This window comes from Watersipora subatra, chromosome 6 (assembly GCF_963576615.1).
Source record: "Watersipora subatra chromosome 6, tzWatSuba1.1, whole genome shotgun sequence".
Lineage (NCBI taxonomy): Eukaryota > Metazoa > Bryozoa > Gymnolaemata > Cheilostomatida > Watersiporidae > Watersipora > Watersipora subatra.
This window is the reverse complement of record NC_088713.1, coordinates 36294703-36316551: the sequence shown is the minus strand read 5'-3', so window position 1 is coordinate 36316551 and position 21849 is coordinate 36294703. Positions and strand designations below refer to the sequence as shown.

Sequence of the window (21849 nt, the reverse complement as noted above, 5' to 3'; positions counted from 1 at the left end):
TTCCTGATTTATTTAAAGGCCCAAGCTTCAAAGTATTAAAAAAACTGTGAAGTATAACATACCATATATTATATACAAAATATTTGCATTATATAATATATATATAATTTGTATAATCTATAAAAGATATGCAATAACTCAAACAATAGCTGGCTGAAATGATGACCGGAACGAATGTACTCTGCCCAAAGTTTTTCCACCTTTTTGGCATGATTTGTCATAGCACATCAGTTACTTATATAAGTGGGTGGATATACGTTAAAACTTAACGCAAAATTGAAAACTAAAGGCAGTCGAACATTGCGGCAATAACTTACCGACAAATTATAAACAGCCAGAGATTGACTAGAAATCATAAAGCATAAAAACATAAATAAAAGCATCATAAAAGCATACAAACATCGCAAAACAGGAATTCACTTTGCTTGAAAACAATTGGCTCCATGATTTTTTTCTTAAATAGATAATGTAAAAAATGAGTAGTTTTTGTATATATTTTTCACACCTGCTACTAAATAATATATCTTAGACTAATTTTTATGACCCTGTTCCTACAGTAAATATGAGAGCAAGTTTAAGGAGTGTTATACCAATCAGAGTGTTTTAGTCTACTGCAATATAAAAAGTCAGTCAAAAATGAATGGGACAGAAGTGACTTATTTTATTCTTATTAAAAGCTGTTTCACTAGTTTGTGAGCCTGTCAAACTATGAAGCTGGATTGTAGCTAAGAAGGCAAGCTGGCATTGGTTGCGCAACTGCTGCAAACTAACTGATTAGTGCTAGGGGTACATGATGTTGTTTTTATGGTTTAGATATTGATGAACAAGGGTCTTATGAGACAAATGAACGCTGTGGCCACACTGAAAGGAACTTTTTCTAAGAGCTATGTGTAAGATTTATGCAAGGAGACACGACTATGTCAGCTAGGAAAGATCTTGACATAGTAGAAACACTCATATATGTTAGCAAGGTACTACCATGGGGATTTTCATATTATATGTATAACACACTGGTTACTGGAGCAGCAGTTTTCATGCTGGCTGTGTTATGTACTATTACCGCTCATTTTGAAGTATATCTGTCACAAAAATATTTAAAATGTTATTATCACCGCCTCACCTTGGTCCAACGCATAAGGCTTAGTACCGTTTGCTCAAATTGCTAAAGTAAAGCTAGTCAGCATAAAATCTCGGAGACAGTAAAACTGACAACAACATTTTGATGCCATTTGAAATTTTTTTACACCAAACTCAGAACAAACTCTATACTTTGTAGGCTTTAAGCCATCTGATGGCAAAGAGAGAGAGAGACAACCTAACTCTTCATGCGCCATTTGAATGTGTAGACTCAGGAACTAAAGTATAAATGGGGACTTAACAGAAGAACCAACTAAACTCATATCTTCATTGTTTACTCCTGTTGAAAAAACGGGATCTATCTTGATTGCAGTGGATTACCCCTCAGACTAGTTAGATGCTGTATAGTCATGATTATTTGATATAGCGGTTTTAAACAAGGAATTTATTCAATTTATCCTTTATGTATGAAGTATGGTAACAATTAATTTTAGGAGCGCTCGTGAATACCCTACTTATTCGGGCATACATTTGCATACCTACAAGGGGAAATTTGATTTTTGCAAACCTTTAAATAAGTCATTAATGAAAATATTTTGCCGATGATGGTAAAAACGACGCCTATGAACCACTAAAAGTTGATGTTTATTTCTACGGTTTTTAATAAAGTGATAATCTAAAGCGATGAAAACTCGCTTGGTAGCGGTTGGGCAAAAACTGCTCCAGATAGAACAAATTTGAGGTCGAGTTATCTAACGAAATTTTTCATTGCGTCGGAACTGACCAAACAAATCCGTTCAAGTTAACCATGTGTTCGAGCTATCCGAGAGCAAGTTATTCGAGTTTGACTGTATATATATTCCTACCTATATATAGATATATATATAGGTATATAATATTTATTTATATATAATATATGTTATATATAATATAAACATATATAATAAATACATATATTTGTACAATATATGTATATATATATGGCATATATAAATATATAAAAGGTTTATATAAAATTATCTAATATATTTAAACATATATAATATATACTAGCTTTGCTTCCCCACAGTGCTCGAGTATTAAAATCAGCTTAAAAACAATGAGAAACAATGAGAGCTGCCTGCCACTTGCTATTAGCCTGGCAATTTGTCAATGGAAAATTGGAGTATGCTTACTTATGAGAGATATTTGTCTCAGTGATGTTACGCAATCACCTTGTGAAATACGCAAATCTGTTAGATTTTTGCTCCCATATAGCGACATACAGTATATTGGCCAGTGAACAAATCAATCTCTGTGGCCTTATGGGTGTTGGACTGGTAAATGGGAGGGTCTGAGATCAAATCTTCTTCGGTACATATTCTTTCTTCTAAGATTTTAATAGCTTTAGCTGGAGGAACACTTATACACCTATACACATACACACAAACTTTTGAGAAATATATATGTATATATATATTAATATATATATATATATATATATATATATATATATTATTATTATGGATACTGGCAGCATATTATGATGTAAAAGGAAGATGATGTGTTAAACAGTTTTATTGTAGGAATAGCTACAGCTAAAAATGATACGCTAAATTATTTAACTGACAGCACTTGCAATACATGAAATCAATAGTGTTAACTGCATCAATATATTGTGACATAATAAGACATTATTGTGCATAGATTTATCAAATATGTAGAGAACAGAATAGTTTACTCCAAGTCTATAACATATACAACTCTCAGTTCTAAAGGCTTCAAGTGTGATAGTATTACTCTACTATCTCCTTAAATGGATGATAACGTGACTTGGCTGTTACAATGTTTCGCCAAGCATCCCGTCTTTTACCAGGTCCAACTTGACGATAAATGTAAGGAAAAGCAGGTCCAAAAATGGATTTGTAAAATCTGTATGGACTTTCAAGAATCAAACCTGCAATTCAACCTTCTTTCATCTAACCAACAGTCATAACTTTTGCGTTAATGCGGCTAACAGAAAGACAGCACAATATGTACGCAATCAAATATTTCTATCACTTTACCTGCTAGCATACAATGTACTTATTATACAATACAGCTGTGATGAGCAACAAAACTGTACTATACAATACAGCTGTGTTGAGCAACAATACTGTGTTATACAATGCAGTATTGTTGAGCAACAATTATGTATTATACAATACAGCTGTGTTGAGCAACAATACTGCATTATACAATACAACTGTGTTCAGCAACAGTATTGTATTATACAATACAGATGTGTTGAGCAACAGTACTGTATTATACAATAAAGCTGTGTTGAGCAACAATACTGTATTATATAATACAGCTGTGTTGAGCAACAATACTGCATTATACAATACAGCTGTTTTGAGCAACAATACTGTATTATACAATACAGCTGTTTGAACAACAATACTGTAACATACAATACAGCTGTGTTGAGCAACAATACTGTACTATACAAAACAGCTGTGTTGAGCAACAATACTGTATTATACAAAACAGTTGGGTTGAGCAACTGGGAGACCATAATCTAGCATAATGACAAATGTTTCATAACAACGAACAATTTTAATGAATAGCTCGAGGTTGTAACTAAATTTTACTTCGCAAGGAGTGAGAACATTTTAATATTCCATAGCTTGGCTATAGCTATTGTTCTTATGCTGCATTAGTTTGTCACCTGGATATCAGGTCAGGTGTCTGTCAGCTGGAAATTAATCAACAAGTGTTGAGCCATGCTGCGCTCAGAAACCAAAGTCTTGTCCGGGACGGGGCATCTTTACGTTATAAAGACTAAGATTTAAAACTTTTTGCAGATTTTGATGGTTAAGGTTAAAGAGTTTAAAGATTAAATTTAGACACATCCTGTTACTGTTATACAGCAACTAATATAATATCACATAATATATAACTATATATAATCTTATATATAGTTATACATATAGCATTATGTTATAACAACGCATGAAAGTCTCAAAGACCTTTGCACTTTTTAAGCATTTATAAAAAGCCAGCAACTCCCACTGTTATGCAATACATGATTAGTCAATTTTTAAAAATAATCAATAGATTTCATATAGATCTAGAATTAGCCAATATATTTTATATAAATTTAGCATTAGCCCATAAAATTTGTTAGTAATAAAAGGTTAATGCCTGGCATAACTGCTTTCTTTTAAAACTTACAACGTACTGAGATAACGGTGAACTGTCAAAGGCATGGATTATATCAGCTGTTATAAAATGATGAAGATTGATTCTTAGTAAACAGAATGAGCTCAGCTGCTCCCACTCAGAGACTTTTGCTTACTGTCACAGTAAGGGTCATGCTAAAACATGACTTACTGTCTGCGCATAAAATGTTTGAGTTTAATAATTTTCAACATTAATCTGGCTTTTACTTCCCTTATTTGTAACAAAATGTTTTGCCCAAACCATTAAACAAATATACAAGATATTTTACATTGGACTTGTATGTTAGGCTTAACCCAGTGAACCTGTAACTATTGACACATACTAATGTATGTAAAAAGTTTGTACTGTAATGATATAACTAAAATTATATATCGTTAGCTTGTTTTTTTTCTCACTAAAAGTTCTCTTCTTTTCATGTATCGTTAATGAGATAACTCCTACTGAATTGATACAGTTGATTTTCACAGGCAAAGATCTTTACTAGAGTTTTTACCAAGTTGATGTTAGCTACTGCTTTATGTTTATAACAGAAACTTTTATTCCCACAGAAACAAAAGTATATATTATTGAAATCGTAAACTGACCTTTAGGCTGACAGCCTATGTAGGAGGCTATCTCGGAGCAGTATGGAGTTACGTACACGTGAAGCTTCCTTGCCAACCTCTTTTTAGTTTTAGCAAAAATGGTAGTCTTTGCTTTCATTGTTTCATTGCTAGGTAGCTTCACTTTCCCCTATTAGAAAAAATCAATAATCTTATAAACAAAAGCTTTATATGTTCTGTTATTACGTTGATTATGCTTTCCATGACAACTCAAATACTACAATTCAAGACTACATCACAAATAACTCACTTTAGGCATAGCAAAAAATAGTAGAACATTCGCTCGTGCAACTTGAACACTGCTTTCAGAGGAAACAGTTTAATGTATACTGAGTACATAAAATATGCTCAAAATGCTCCGAATGGAAGTTTGAAAGCTAAATTGTCAATATAAATTTAACCCACCGAGAAAACAGATACAACCCATCTTGCTTGAAGCTCAGTTACAGGTGGCACTTGACCATTAATTCTGACAAAACCAACGAGGGCAAGGGTGTTCTTCTCTAGATGTACTGGCCATACAAGTCGGTACAAGTCCCAGTTGTCAGGGTCTACTATGTCTTTAGTCACCATGGGCAATTTTACCTCGTAGCTGAAATACTCTTTCAATAAGTGAAACATGCAAAGGGTAAGCACTCTTTTACTCGCTGTCTATTATCTTGTTGTCTATTATCTATTATTATTACTATCTATTATCTGTTGTCTACTTACAGTTATTTTCACAGATTAATGCAAACTTTTGCTTGATATGTACTCCACTTAGTTTAAAACTGTCATTTAAAAAAATTGAACATATCAATATTGCTTAGCTGGTTTGAAAAAAACAGGTATCTCAGCTCGTCAATAAGTTGTCTTTCCTTTAGATTTTATAATATTTTTTCCGAAGTTGCTCAATCCGTAAATGAAAACCCAAGTTGTTGCTTACCCGGTTCCCATAAGAACAGCATCTACTAATATTTCCTGCCCATCTGAAAGCACAACACTGTGTTCTTTGAACTGGGCTATTGCTGGCACAGGTTTCACTGTGCCATTCACAAGACAAGGCCATATATCATCACAAATAGCAGCCCCCGTTTCTTCAGCAATTTCAGGAAAATCGTATTTCTGATAATCTTTCTTTGAAGATTTTTTGACTTTTCTGTAAGCAGCCACTAAAAGCATAATGTGTAGACATGACAAGCACAAGAAAACACGGATTTAAAGTTCTTAAAATGAATTAAGTTTTCAGCCATTAAGCTTAGGTTCACCAATCAACTTAATGAAACAATCCGTTGAAGAAACTAAAGCAAATCAAAGAGCTGATTGGCCATTAAAATGTGCCGATTAAACATCTCGGTTTGGAATTAATACCTCTTTGCATAGCATACCAGGATCGATAGTTTGTTACATATAAATCCACTGGAGTAGCTGGCACCTCAACTTCATTCTTGAAATGTTGACTTGTCTATATATCAGACAAATAATACAGTTTTTATTGGTGTTAATATTCTTGATAGTTATTAGTTTTGCAACAGAACATTTACTACATTTCTCTGGTCTGAAAAGCTTTTAACTTTTTTATAATCTAATCTGCTTCGGGGAATAAATACTTACGTTCTAGCATCCCCGTTAACCTTTTGCCAAGGAGCCAGACAACAAAAGCAAGAAATAAGGTCCAAAACAGGTCAACTGGTCTCGCATAGTTCCTTTGACCAATGACCACTCCTGATCTTGCTGACAGGTACACAGGCTATATAATTTACAATAAAAAGTCATCACAAATGAAAATGTACTAAATCATAAATTTGTTAGACTATTTATTATCTTAGTATTATTTTACGTTTGCATAGCATAATGCTGAAATGTTTGCTGTGTATATGTATTCGAACGAGCTTAAACATTTGTGGTATTGTTAGCAATGCTTTTCATAAAGTATAACAAAGTAGGAATTATCCATTTGAAATTAGCAAAAAGAAAAAAGCAAATGGCAGTTAGCAACCAGCATAAAACAATTAGCAATAAGCAATTGGCAATATTTTTGTATTCTGCTGAAATACTGTACATGGTTGTCGAAATCACAACTGTATTTAGTATTTTTACCATACAAAAATTACTTACAATATATAATATAAGTATTTAGTCTAACTATTAGTGGCTATGTATTGCCACATCTTCTATATATATTATTCTCAGTGTTTGGGTGGCTGTTATTCTGCGAATCGGTGTGTCCAGCTATAGCTATTAAAATGTTGGATTGAAAAGCTCGCTTCAAACAGGATTTGAACGCACTGAGCTACAATGGATAAAGTGGCACAGTGGTTAGACGCGAAGCTTGCAACCATGCATTTAACCATTGAGCTACACAGTCCTTACAGTTCTATTGATCTTATCATGTATTGCATACCCTTTTCTCGATTGCGTACGCTAAATGATCTATTAATTGATACACGGCGCTCACCACCCAACTAACAACGACATTCCTGGGATGTTCCGTAACGTTACGCTGAAATAACGTTCCAAACAAACATTGTCATAACGTTCTACAAACGTTATTTGATGATCATTGTAGAACTATGTTCCAACAATGTCGCAGGAACGTTGCATAGAATGTTGCATAGAATGTCTCATAATAGAGGCACCGTAACTGCAGTTACGGTGCCTCTATTATGAAAGATTTTTTGTCTGATGCTATGAAACTCGATACTGATGCATACCCGCCATACTTGGACAAATTTGTTTTCCGCCATGCGATATCAACAATCATTTCTCTTGAAATTAAACTTTGGCGATTGTTATGCGTTAACTGTTGGTGAATCTGTTATAGTAAAAACGGCTTTGCAAACCGATAAGTGATAGACTTTTAGTTAAAAGTTTGAAGTTCACTAAAATACATACTAAAACTTTCTTGAAGTATGTGTTTAGTAAACTAAATTCATTTGAGTTAGTTTCAGAGTTTATATCACACGTCTGTCTCTAAAGTAAGAACGGTAATATTTTGTAATGTTACATTTTCTTGCAGATCATAATACAAAATACACTAAAGTTGTTCTCGGTAACTATAGTTAACATAAGGTTAACATATGGTTTTGTTACTATTTTTTATGATAGTGATTTTGATAATTTTTACCAGGTGATTGCATTGGATAACTACTGCGGGTTTATATACATAGCAATTTATATGTTTATACAATATTTTCGCCTTATTATGCCAACGCTGAAACGAACTAAAATCATATAATCGTGTACAAAATAACTTTTTGTCGTAATCGTTGCAAAACAGACTATTATTAGCCATCACTTGCTATTAATTTCACATTTACATTTCAACACCTTTAAAGTTTTATTTTTCTCTTATTTTATTTTAACAAAGCACTTTTCATGGTCTGAAATTTAAAAGTTACAGCTGTTTGAAAAAGTTTGAAAACCTTTACAGTTGTTTTATTTTTTCCTCTTAATTCATTTAAACTGCACAAAAAAAACCGCTTGTTTCATGATATGAAGTTTAATAATTAGAATGGTGAATGTTGTACATGCAAAAAAAATAAATTTTTCGTCCAAAGACTTTTTTAGTAGTATTCAACTAGTATTTTATGTTTATAAATTCAATCTTGAAAAATGTCTGCAAGAACCTGTGCTGATTGCATTTAGTTTAGATGAAGCAGATGATAGCTATCAAAGTTAAATATTGAACTATTTCCTACAACTTGGTAAATTTATTTAATGCAGTTACTCTAACTTATTTTTTTGGTTTTGTTTCTGTTAACCGCTGTTTCTGAGCAGATATTCAATAAAATTTAGAACTTATTTTTGGAGCCAAATAAAAAAGTTATATATTAATAATGTGTTAATATACATGTATAATGTACTATATTGTAATGTTTAGTCGTAATATCTTCAAAGATTGATGTGCGGAAAAGTTTACATTACAGTTATTTGGTATCAAAAGATTCACCATGTCATACTCTGCTGTGTTGTAGGTGGAAAATATGTGGAAATGCAATTAAAAGCTCTTAAAAACTCAAACACGGACAGCTAATTGCAGCCATCATGAAAACGCTGTATGTTGGAATCCCTTTATTTCGATGACTTACTCAACTCGACGTGGTTATTGTTTTGACATGTGCTGTTATCTTGTGAATTGAAATACCAATAAAAGGCTAAATATAAAATGTATCATAGCACTAGTTTATGACCGACACTTTGGGTTCTACTGGGAAACAGTTATCGAATATAGATGCTCGCTACTTTACAGTTTCATTTCAGCTTGTCTAATCAGCTAGCCGTACTCTAATCATGTGACCCATAGTTGCTTCCAAATGGGCGAACGACTTTTGCAGCATTTTTTAGCTGTTACTAGTGACCAGCAGTTTCTTTATGTATTTCAGAGGATGATATGCACTCTTTCGAGCTAAGGTTAACAAATTAAACTAATTTTCAGGTTAGGTTTTGAGATACCAGTGCTCAAAGGGACAGCATTACTTTGATGACGAAATACCCGCGTATGCACAATAGACATGGTTTTATTGAATTCGTGAAGTATATTTGTGACAATATTCGACGAATGAGGTTGCATGAACATGTAAACAGAATCACAGCATGTTCAACTACGTCCCATTTGAGCCAATTTAGAAAAGGATTCCAACCTACCGCGTTTTCGTTTTTTTAGCTCTCAAGAGCTTGTATTCACATTTCCACCTATTTTGCACCTACCACACAGCAGAGTAAGACATGGTGAACCTTTTGATTCCAGATAACTTTAATTTGAGTTTTGTTGCAAATCAAACTTTAAAACAGATTGCAGGGCCAGATTTTAGTTCATTGTGTCAAAATCTCCTTTGTTATTTTGACTGAGTTGCTGCTATCTGCTATTCAGATTTATTTTGTATTACTACGGCAATTGAAAAAAACTGATGTATATAAAATCGAGTGTACTTACAACCAAGAACTCGTAATTTTATTAGTAGTAAATCTAATAGTTTAATTTTAAAATTTATGCATTGACTTTGCTTGTGGAGTATTGATATAGGTAGCGCTGCTACTCAATTAATATTCTAATAATATGGTTTGCCGTTTCAGGATCTTAGACAAATAAGATAAATAAAATGTGTTCAACACAGAAAATTAATGTTACATATTTTTATTGTGCATATATATAATGTCATAATTACGAACCAATTTTGTTGATTAATTTAGCGCTATCAAAGTAAGCAATATTTTGATTATCCGTGCTTTTACTTATTATTTTCTGTGTTGTTTTTTGTCTATAATTTGGAAAAACGATTTTGTACAGAAGAATATGTCAAGAACTAGATAAATCTTTGATAAGTGATTGTAGATAAAAACAATATTACTAAAAATGTAAATAATGCACAAATGAATAAAAAATGGCCTTACTTGAACAGCAGTCTAATGATAGCGCGCACAAAGAGCAAAACAATCGGCCGTACTATGATTTAAATTTGAAAGACGTTACTGTGTATACTTACATCGCTACAGGTCTCTTGTGCAATGTTTCCATTAGTGCTTTCAGTATTGTGATGTGTTAGATTAATCTAAAAGTTGGTAAAACTAGGCACAAAATGCAAAAACTACATGAATATGCAAACAACTCTTACGGAAAATATAAATTGCTAGATATGAACAGTCAAACATTTACATACTACAGTCAAACCTCTACATACTACAGTCAAACCCCTACATACTACAGTCAAGCCTCTACATACTACAGTCAAGCTTTTACATACTACAGTCAAACCTCTACATACATGTACTACAGTAAAATCTCTACATACTACAGTCAAGCTTTTACATACTACAGTCAAACCTTTACATACTACAATAAAACCTTCACATATCACGGTCTAATTTTTACAAACTACAGTCAAACAATTAAATATGGATTTAATTCATACAAGCTCTGCTTCGAACGTTAAAATCATTGTATGTTGAATATAAAGTTCCTATAAGAAAATACTTCAATTTTCTTGATTTGTTCTGGAACCTACAAATACTATCTATTTAAAATTACATATAAAAAACTAAAGTATCGAGGTAACTATCAATAAAAGTAAAAATTGATTATTTCTTTGCTTTGAGAAATGCGAAATGAAATGTAGGCTCAACTGTGCGTGAATTCAAAGATGAGGGTGGTGATTGAGATTTATTAGGTAACTTTAAATAAATAAAGTTTAAACTACTTTGGCATATGCTAGTTTTATTGCTTCTGTATTATATAATTTGATTTTGTAATGCCTATTATGTTTTCATTCCCATTTACGGGAACAGAAATGCTAAAAAATGAGTACTTAGTATGATGAAAATCACATTAAAATTAAATCTTTGTTTTAATTTCACATTTTATTTTAAAAATCTGTGCTAAGGCAGTAGTAAGTAGCAATTTGAGAGTGAGGGAGAAGGTCAGTACATACCGATGACCGACTCATAGCAATATCTGTTGCCATGTCTAGTCCACTGGAAGCGTTTCCAAGCACCAGTACTTTCTCGTGAGGACCAAAGTCTTTACTCCCTTTGTACCCGTGAGAGTGGATTATTCTCCCTTTAAATTTCTTTATTCCTGGAAAGTCAGGAGTGTATGGATATCCATTGAGACCCGAGCATAAAATGACTCCATCATATCTAATGATTGTTGGTCCAACATTGTTGTCTAAATCTTCAACCTGTGAAGGTAAAAGACAAAGAGAGAAGACTGCAGATGACAAACTGTCATGTTTGTATTGAAGCAGGTCAAATATATTGTTGCTAAAAATCTAAACATACCATTTGATGCAACTGCATACACTGATTGGAAGTACACTTTATAGCCTTCGACAACAAAGACGATAGTCGACGTAGCAGTTCATAGCTTTAGTAACTATCTGACTTGTGACAGATTGTTTGATATTTCATTTCAAATAAAGAATTAACAACTAATTACCACCACTGTACATGTCACCCTTTAGTCAACATGCAAATGTTTGATACTAACTAGTTAGCGTAGAAGCAAGTACATGCTATTAATTAATTAGCACCAAAATAAATGTTATCACAAGCTGGAGTTTTTTATGAAGTCCCAAGTAGAATGCTCGTCATTGCACACGTGTTAAAATCAGCTTATAAACAGTGATAGCATTACCACAATTATAAATTCAGCTTATAAACAATGCAATTTGCCATTAGCCTGATAATTTGCCAATGGCTAATTTAAGTAAGATCTTAATAATCCATAAAATGACATCACGCCGTAACGGAGAACGGTAACCTATTTTCAACCACATAACGACATATCACCCAAGGAAGCTCGCTGTAGCTAACTTAGTAAGGCATTTGCCTGGCAAACGGGAGGTTCTGAAATCCAATTTTCTGCATTACGGAATTTTCTTTCCAGTATTTTAATAGCTGTAGCTGGACGTACTGAATTACACAGAGATACCCACACAAAGTTTGAGATATATTTATATCTCAAACTTTGTGTATACTATATGTATATATATATTTATATATATATATATATTTATATATATATATATATATTTATATACATATATATATGTATATATATATATATTTATATATATATATGTAAATATCTATATATGTAATTCAGTACGTCCAGTTACAGCTATTAAAATACTGGAAAACAAAATCTGTATCGCAGAAAATTATATTGATTTAATTTCGTAATTTTGTATTATTATATATATATTATTTCAGATATATTATTTCGTTATATATAATTAATCAACATATATAATGATTCATATATATATATATACATATATATATATATACATATATATATATGTATATATATATATATATATATATATATATATATATATATATATATATATATATATATATATATATATATTGATGCCACTTCATCGTTTGTCATGTTTATCATGAACTATGCCGACCTAATGTCATATTAAATATTCAAGTGTAACTATCTATTTACACAGTAATGAACAAGAAAACACGGTAACATACTACATAAAAATAAAGAGCAATCACTTATTCAATGTTTCTGTACTACCTCAACGCTTTAGTCTTGGCTAGTCTGTGCAACAAAATAAGTGCTACTTACTGTGACATTCCAGCAACCGGTCTCTTCATGGTCCTCAGTCTTGTTTATTGAATGCACCTTGTGTTGGAGTCTAATCATATCATATAGTCCAAACCTTTCGCAGTAGCTCAATATATACTGGTACATCTGTCAACATATATTTGTGTACTTGCCATTATATATTGTTGACCTATTTGTCTGTATTTGCACGTTTTTCAATGTACACTTGTGTAAGTATCAATAGACATAGATTAATTTGTTTATTTGTATTGCTTTAGCTTTCAGTTTATTTCACTACACTTTGCCATATGCAGCGGTACACTTGTACAAGTATGCAAGCGTACATCTGTCATTGTGTATCGGTATACTTATCATTAGATAATGAAAAACTAGTCAATATGTATGTAGATTTGTACTCTTGTTAGTATCGATTATTACACCTGAACATATATTGGTTCACTTGTCATTAATAAATATTGTTATTGCTGGCATTATGTTTTGGCATACGCGCTTCAGCGATTTGATATACCTGTTGGTATACATTGGTAAATGTGCATTAATGTGTATATAATGAGAATATGATGGAAATCATTAGAGGTAATCAGCTGTGTAATTGAACAATGCCCTTCTGGATTTCTTTTGACAAAGTACTAGATTGTTTGTGATGAACTAGAGCCATGTATTTTTCATAGATGCTCCTAGTTTAAATATTTATTGACAGAGGCAGCCTTTATGAAGTTATGAACAAGTTATGGACATAAAGAGCAATCAGTAGCTACAATAGTTTGGTTAAATAACTTGCTGCATATCAGCATGGGTTAGTACACCTGCCAGCATATACTAGTACATCTGTCAGCTTATACTAGTGCACATGTCAGCATATACCAGTACATCTGTCTGCATATATGTTACTACATCTGTCAGCATATACTAGTACATTTGTCAGCTTATACTAACACACCTGTCAGCATATACTGTATGTTAGTACAGTATATGCCAGTACATCTGTCAACCCCTGTCGCCAGGTTATCTTTGGATGTGTTTATGGTGCATATTTTTGTTGTGATGAAACAAAGTTATTTCAACAAATTAGGCCTATGATTGTTTCCCTTCTTTTGCTTACAGATGATTCTGTAAGAAGCTATCCTTGAACATAAATGAGCCAGACTACTCTGTTTGCATGTACCATAAATGAGGCATACTATTCTGTTTATAGGTTCATTTTTTCTGCATGAATTGAAGCGTAAAACTGAGCAGTAACCCTGCTGGATGTCAATAGCATACGTACACTATGTTACTTTAGTATGATTTGAAAGATCAAAATTGACAAATTGAACAAAAAACTAGGTACTTTAAAATATAGGCCACCAATTAAATTTACTAATATACATAACAATGTGCTTTATACAATGAGGTTTTAATAAGAACCATTAGAGGTATTGATCCAAAGGAATTGAACAATCCCATTATGTAGTCATCTGGACAGAACAAGAGAGAGTTGGGATACCTGGGTAACAAAAATTATCATATTTTATTATTAGCAACATTTTCAAAAATTTTGCTAAGATCCAGGGGAGTTTGTAGGTATTTATTATTCACAAGCATTATTTTCATGAATTGAATTGTATATTGCTGAGACTTCTGATGTCCTGACTGTAGTCACAACTTTGAACTACTAGCCCAAGTATCCTGGCCACGAGAGTATTTGGTTCAGGTGTAAATATATATGGGCTAACTACGGTCACAGTGTCATTTTAATATTATTGCTTACTGCTAAGTTTTCACATTACATGAAATTTGTAAATGTTTATTAGAAAAAATGAAAAAGAATAAAATTAAAATAAAAAGCTTACTGATCATCAGCTATATTAAGCACTCCATCCTCTTAACGTCAGCAGTTTTGATGACAAATGATTTAAAAGTGTTACCATTTATTTTGGTGTTCAAGTGTCATAATTGTAGTGAGTTTTTATTTGACAGTATCGGACAAATCAATACAGAGTCTGAGTGCATCTCAATTTCTGGCAGCTAGCTAAGTGTTCATTATATGTTTTATTGGCCCAAATTCAATCCTATCAAGGAGTTGTGTCTGGTTACTAGGGCGTGCAGGCGATGTAACTAATGGCTGTGTCATGTTACCAGTGCGAGCAGGCGATGTAATTAATGGCTATGCTTTATTACTAGTGTGTGCAGGCCAAGTAACTAATAGCTGTGTCTTGTAACTAGTGAGTGCAGGCCATGTAACTAATGCCTGTATATTGTTACTAGTGTGTGCAGGCCATGTGACTAATGGCTGTGTTTTATTACTAGTGCGGGCAGGCGATGTAACTAATGGCTGTGTCTTGTTACTAGTGCGTGCAGGCCATGAAACTATTAGCTGTGTTTTGTTGCTAGTGTGTGCAGGCCATATAACTAATGGCTGTCTTGTTATTATTGCATGAAGGCGATATAACTAATGGCTGTGTCTTGTTACTAGTGTGTGCATGCCATGTAACAAACGTCTGTGTTTTGTAACTAGTGTGTGCAGGCCATGTAACTGATAACTGTGTCTTGTTACTAGTGTGTGCAGGCAATATGACTAATGACTATCTGCACAATTATGCTTTGAAATGGGAAGTGGTTGACAGACAGATTATATCATACTTGCTCTGCAATCAGAATATCCTGGTTTGATTTCTGTGTAAAACAATATTTTTGTAATGCTTTTAGCTTGGTTCCAAACAGACACGCAGAAATGCAGACATACACACATACATGACTCCTATTATAGCAAATATTGGAAGTGAAACATGTGATCATTCATAACTTTCATTCATACTTTCATTGTACTTTTCTATGAGCATTAGTTATAATATTTGACAGTATGGTCCATGAGCCTAATAAAAAAGTCCACGCGCATCTAGGCAGAACCTGCGAAAGCATTTGATAAGATCAATGTGTGCTCTGTCTTGGCACCCTGTCAAATATCCAACTCAGGTTTTCCTTTACAGATTCATTAGAGCTGTAGACTCAACAGTTCTAGCTACAGATATTATTCTAAAACAAGTAAAAAATTATCTTTGTTCTCGGCTAATGGTTTCCCTACTTTCTTTGCAGCTTTGAGTGAAATAACCTTAGGTAGACGCTGACCTGTTGTAAATTCTAAAGCTTTCATATGAACCGAAGTAGAGAAAAAATTTCCTTTTTCAAACCAAAATCTATATATAGACATAAAAATCTCAAAGTTTGTTTTTTGTTTTCCGTCGTTGATGTGTCAGCTATAGCAAGTAAAATTTGCAATAAAAAACCTCATCATACCGGAATTAAACTCGCAACAATTAGAATGGCAAGCATGTAAACACACACACACACAAACACACAAACACACAAACACACAAACACACGAAAACACGAACACACACACACACGAACACACATACACACACATACACTTGAAACCTTCAAGGAGCAGTCTACCGTATCCTTATCACAACTGAAGCTCAATATGTATGTTTTATTATGAATTAATATTGCTTTTTGCGTTGTTTTTTAAAAATTTCGTTAGAAACTATTTTTATACCTACTATTATTTTTTTATTTGCAATTTTCAAATTGGTCCATTCAATTTTAAATGTTCTGTTAAAGTGCAAATGTAATGGCGCAATTTCAATTTTTATTTTCGAGTTATTGCAAAGCACATTCGTTAAAATTGTGATACTAAAAACTGTTCATAAGGACATTATCAAGTAGGAATTGCCTCTAGACTCTTGTATCGACTATCAAGAGATAGTATCATCGTTGTATTCAGCATTTCAATCGAAAGCTGCAACGATTAACCATCTTTATACACACACACGCACACACACACACTCACGCGCACACACACAAACACGCAAACAAGCACACACACTTCTACGTAATAATTGTTATTATTAGCTAAACATATTTATGATTTCTATTTTGTTTCCTCATCTCAGAATAATTGTATCAGTATCATTTCACTTTTCATTGTAATCATTGTAATAAGTCATACTTTATTTAGCCATTAATTGCTAATTTTTTAGCATTTAGACATCTTTACAGTTGTTTTAGATTTTTTCTTACATTATTTGAACTGCATAAAATTTTTTTTTTCACGTTATGAAGTTTAAAAGCAAGAATAGTAAATGTTTTATATGTTAATTAAAAAATAAATTTTATGAGTAAATATTTTTTTATTACCCAGCCAACGCCGAGCATTCACCCGTATAACTACTGTTTTACAATGATTCTGGCAATGTAGAAACAGGTCAAACACTAGGCACAAAGTTACAATAACTCTAAATTTACAATATCATGAACTTATAATCAATACAATGCAATAAAAAACAATACTAATCAATACAATACTAGCCCTGTTTGATGATAGAAGTACTGGCACCTGGTTTCTCGTCTAGTTTCTGTGACTTAATCCCAGAAATCACCTTATGGAACATATCGGGCACCTACAACGTTTGTTTGCCAAAACTTACCTATTTACTAAACAGATAAGGATGTGTAATCCCCATGTATCTTTTCGCTTACCATGTCTCTTGTCAAATATGATGGATAGCTGGCAGGAAACAGGTGATCACTAAATGCCATCATTTCTTTACTTGAGTTGGTAATGAGACCTTCATAAGCTGTGCTGAGTCCATAAACCGGTTCATGAGGCGACCAAAGTCCTCCTGGCCACAGAAACATATTGGTCCAACACTTTATTAGGATTAGAACATGAGATGATTTTGTACTTATTCCGATGTATTCTAGTTCAACACAGGAAGCTCATAGTTATTATAAAACATTGTCTTATTTTGACTTTTGGTGAAGTTTTATTTATTTAACTTGCTGATATTTGTATACAGAATGTTGGATTAAACTTAATAAACCACTTTCAGATTATGTATCAACATGGCTTATCAAATATGGTCCCTGTTCTATTAAAATCTGATACTGTTCCTTCAGTTGAAAGATAAGGATTTGCCAAAAATAACTTGAAAAAAGGTAATAATTGAGAATTTAAAAATATTTTTATTTTAATTTTTTTATTTACTATAGCTTACAAGAAAATGGGCTAAATAAAGAATATTGAATACTCAAAGCAGTATGAATAATTGATTCACAATCACTAAGTAAGTTAAGTTATAGCAACATATTATTATGCTGATGAAAGTTCATTTTAATGAGTGTAAAGGACTTAATGTGTGTAACTTAGAAATATTTCAAAAGCTAAAAGTACAAGATGATAGAACAAATTCTCTAGAGTACGCATCTAGAGTTTGTATTACATATACCCCATCTTCTTTTTCTTCTTCTTCTTCTTTGTAATTAACATTTATTAATAGTAATACATTGCATAGTTTTGAAATAAATAATGAACCTCTGCAGCAGGTGGGCTAAATTCCGATTCTATTTTACCATAACTAGATAGCTTTGGTTAGTTCCTAACAAACATTTGGGAATCTTATTTAGGCTTTGAGTTACCGTAAAACCTTTTTTCAAATGCTACGGCGCTCAATTTTTCCATCCTCTTCAGAGTGACGCTTCATTAAAGGTGACATTCAAATAAAGGATGGCGCATTGTTTTTTTAATTTTTTGTCAGAATGTTGAGAAAATAAATTCAACGCTTTCACGGGCAAGTCGACTGTTTCCATATTATGCACTCTCCTTCAGGCGGTGTGACATTAGCCATTTTGGGGGCTAGAAATTTGCTAACTTACCTCTGACTTGTAGAATTCTAAATAACATGCACGATGAAGCTGATTCTCAACAGCTGATATTCATTGCTTGCAATTAACCTATAATGATCTTATAGCCTGCAATGCAATTTGTTGGAGCTTTAAGATTTTCACTTCATCTTAAATTTTCCGGCATATTTTCATTTAATAACTATATTCAATAGATTTGTATAAAATTACATTACACTCGTTGATATGTATGCTACAGTTTGCAGCTAAAGATGTAGCATACATTATCGATGTGCATTTTTATGTGCAATAGAACAGAAGTTACGAGCGTCGATCCATTGTAAGCCGTGTTCAGAGAACTGCAATTATGCTATCAAATAATATGCTATAAATATCCAAACTTATGAACTTTATGAAAATAATCTATCAAATGCTAAAAATATAAATTAAAAACAAAGAACATAAACAAACCATAATTATAAAAATGCAAAAAAATTATTATTATTATAAAAAAAAATATTAGCATCATTTGATGGGCCAGTTGCATTCTGATTGTTGGTTTTGTATGAAACCATTTTATCTTCTGGCTATTCAATATTTTCCACCAGGTCTGCTGACCTGAACTCTTCTTCTGCACTCAACTAGTCAATATTAGCATCTTAACAATTTTTTAGCAAAGCAAAACCTCTACGGGTACTATCCCAAAAACTTTTCACACAAATAATGATTAACTTTTCGCTAGATGCGCACTTAGCACATTCACCAAAAGTCATTCACCGCATCTTAGTTGCTGAAACACTTTTCACATACGTCAAGGTATCAAGACCGTGTTAAACAAAAAGTTACAATTAGCCTGATACATTTACGGACTATTTTTGTGGCGTTGCAATTAAAGTTTTAACAATATAACGTAAAGACTTGGAGTTGGAAAACCAACTTGGATACAAACAGAAACAGTGAATGAGTTAATTGTTATTGATGTAATCGAGTCATTATTAGCCCATTTTGTGTGGAGATTTTTCTACTGATCGCTCGCTATTAAGGGTTCGTAAAGAAAAAAAATGGCCAATATTGGTGTTTATGTAGAAGTGGTGTTTAAATAGAACTGGCATTCGAATAGAAGTAGCTTCAATCAAAAGGTGGCACTCTATCTTTCAACCCTTCTCTTATAGTGGCTTCTAAATAGAGGTGGCGTTTAAATAAAGGATACATTCAAATACAGGCTTTAAAATTGATTCTATTATCAAAAATACTCAACTGTGTGTTGGAAACTCATTTATCTTTCTTGAGAGCTTTTGAAAGCAGACTTTTTATAAAGCAGAAAAAATAGAATCCGCAATGATTGTGCTTGATTTATTGAGCGGAGATCTTTGTCGGAAGAAGAAAGCCTAGCAAACAATGCTGAGAGCTCTGTTTAATGAAAGGAAGCTGCTGAATGCATTGAATGCTCTATCTAAAGATAGAATTCGTGTAATATACTTGTAAGTGAAGAGCCGTAACTGATGTAAGTAACCTACCAACATGATCTGTAAGCTCATAGCACACTGCATCTAAATTTTCTTCTAATCCATTCTTGAGCGACAGGAGTCCACTGATTCCAGCTCCTATTATTGCGACTTTCATCTTTGCTGCCTGCAAACCGTGAAATGACAAACAACGGCTGACGAGCAAAATTACCTTTGAATTTGACACCATTGATTATTTTTGCCAAGGACCAAAATGAAAAATGATCTTGATTTTTGTTAATGTTTGCATTAATGCGCTTCCCTGTAAAAGTAATGTGTGCTATTAGAAATTTAAATTGTGAAAAATGTAGCAAATGCATTATATTTATACGTACTATATTTACAAAATCTATTTTTAGTATATGTATTATATCTATATGCAGTATATGTTTACTATCTATATGTAGGATATGTACTATATCTATATGTAGTACAGGTACTTTATTTATATGCAGTAAATGAGGGATGAACTGTAGCTGCAGGATGTACTGTATATATAGACTTCACTATATCTATAGGTTGCATTGTGAGTATATGATGTATTTTACATACTTGATGTACTATATGTATAATATGTACTGTATGTATGGGCTTTTACTGTACATGTAGGATGTGCTGTATGTATATAGTGTAATGTATGTAAAGGATTTACTGCACGTATATGATGTACTGTATGTATGGGATGTACTGTATATAACTGGTGTACTGCATAGGTTGTGCTGTACATGTATATATAGATCATATTATATTTATGTTGTACCGAGGAATAAGTCCTCAGTAATAGGTAATGCTAAACCTTGCAATGAGTCTCTGTGCTTAAGTTATGTTGCACCTAGAAATAAGTCTCTGTGAATATGTAATGTTCTACCTTGCAATAAGTCTGTGAATATGTAATGTTATACCAAACAATAAGTCTCTGTAAATATTTAATGTTATACCTAGCAATAAATCTATGTGAATAAGCAATGTCGTACCTAGCAATAAGTCTCAGTGAAACAATTCACCTACCCAGTATACTTAAAGGAATGAAGCTAGCTGTTGCCTTGTAATTTTCTAACTGCTTTCGTGGTGAAAAAGATATGTTTTTATACCGGAGACTTCTTGGAAAACTTCAATCAAACTGCCATTACGACTTATTAGTGCAATGAGCTATGAACTGCTCTTTTAGCCATTGAGTCACTATTACTGCCATTTGTGGTTGATTGATATCCAAGGCAATATGAAATGGTCAGACCCGCAGACATAAGCACAACCATTTTTTATTGGTAAAATAGACCTTCATAAAGCCGAGCAACTTTTCAGAACCATTATAATGTTTATGACTGGCAGATTAATAGTTACAGAACCGAGTGTTTCTGCTCTAATCATAGGAAAAAAGGGATTCATCCATAAATATTTGCATTCTGAACATTTTTAATGCATAATAAAGTAAAAGTTGGTCTTATAGAAAACTCATAAACACAGTTCACGTATAGCCACTATAATGACTAGTCTAGTCGCTCCCAACCTTTTTTTACTTTGCTCCAACTTCACACCCCCTACATTTAGTTTTTTGTTCAAGAATAAACGATGTGGAATTATACAAAATTTTATCAAAGGAAGATATTTATTTTACTGAAATATATTTAAAAAAATAAAACTTTTAAGCAAGAAACATTAAAGATTGATATTTGAATAAACTTTACAAAAGTAATAACATACATGTTTGTTTGAAAGGTAAAACAATAAAATC

The 21849-nt window shown here is 32.6% G+C and overlaps 1 protein-coding gene across 1 annotated transcript; it reads right to left on the bottom strand.

Annotated features, from left to right (window-relative positions):
• Nucleotides 1-2718: 2718 nt before the first annotated feature.
• On the bottom strand, nucleotides 2719-21159 carry LOC137398223 (flavin-containing monooxygenase 5-like). Its single transcript, XM_068084329.1, has 11 exons — nucleotides 21126-21159; nucleotides 20130-20244; nucleotides 17470-17612; nucleotides 12949-13074; nucleotides 11291-11539; nucleotides 10349-10414; nucleotides 6477-6612; nucleotides 5809-6034; nucleotides 5289-5475; nucleotides 4866-5013; nucleotides 2719-3013 (listed from the first exon to the last, which is right to left on the bottom strand). The coding sequence occupies exons 2-11, from the start codon at nucleotides 20233-20235 to the stop codon at nucleotides 2853-2855; spliced, it is 1548 nt and encodes a 515-aa protein (XP_067940430.1). The 5' UTR covers nucleotides 20236-20244; nucleotides 21126-21159; the 3' UTR covers nucleotides 2719-2852.
• Between the last annotated feature and the right edge of the window lie 690 nt (nucleotides 21160-21849).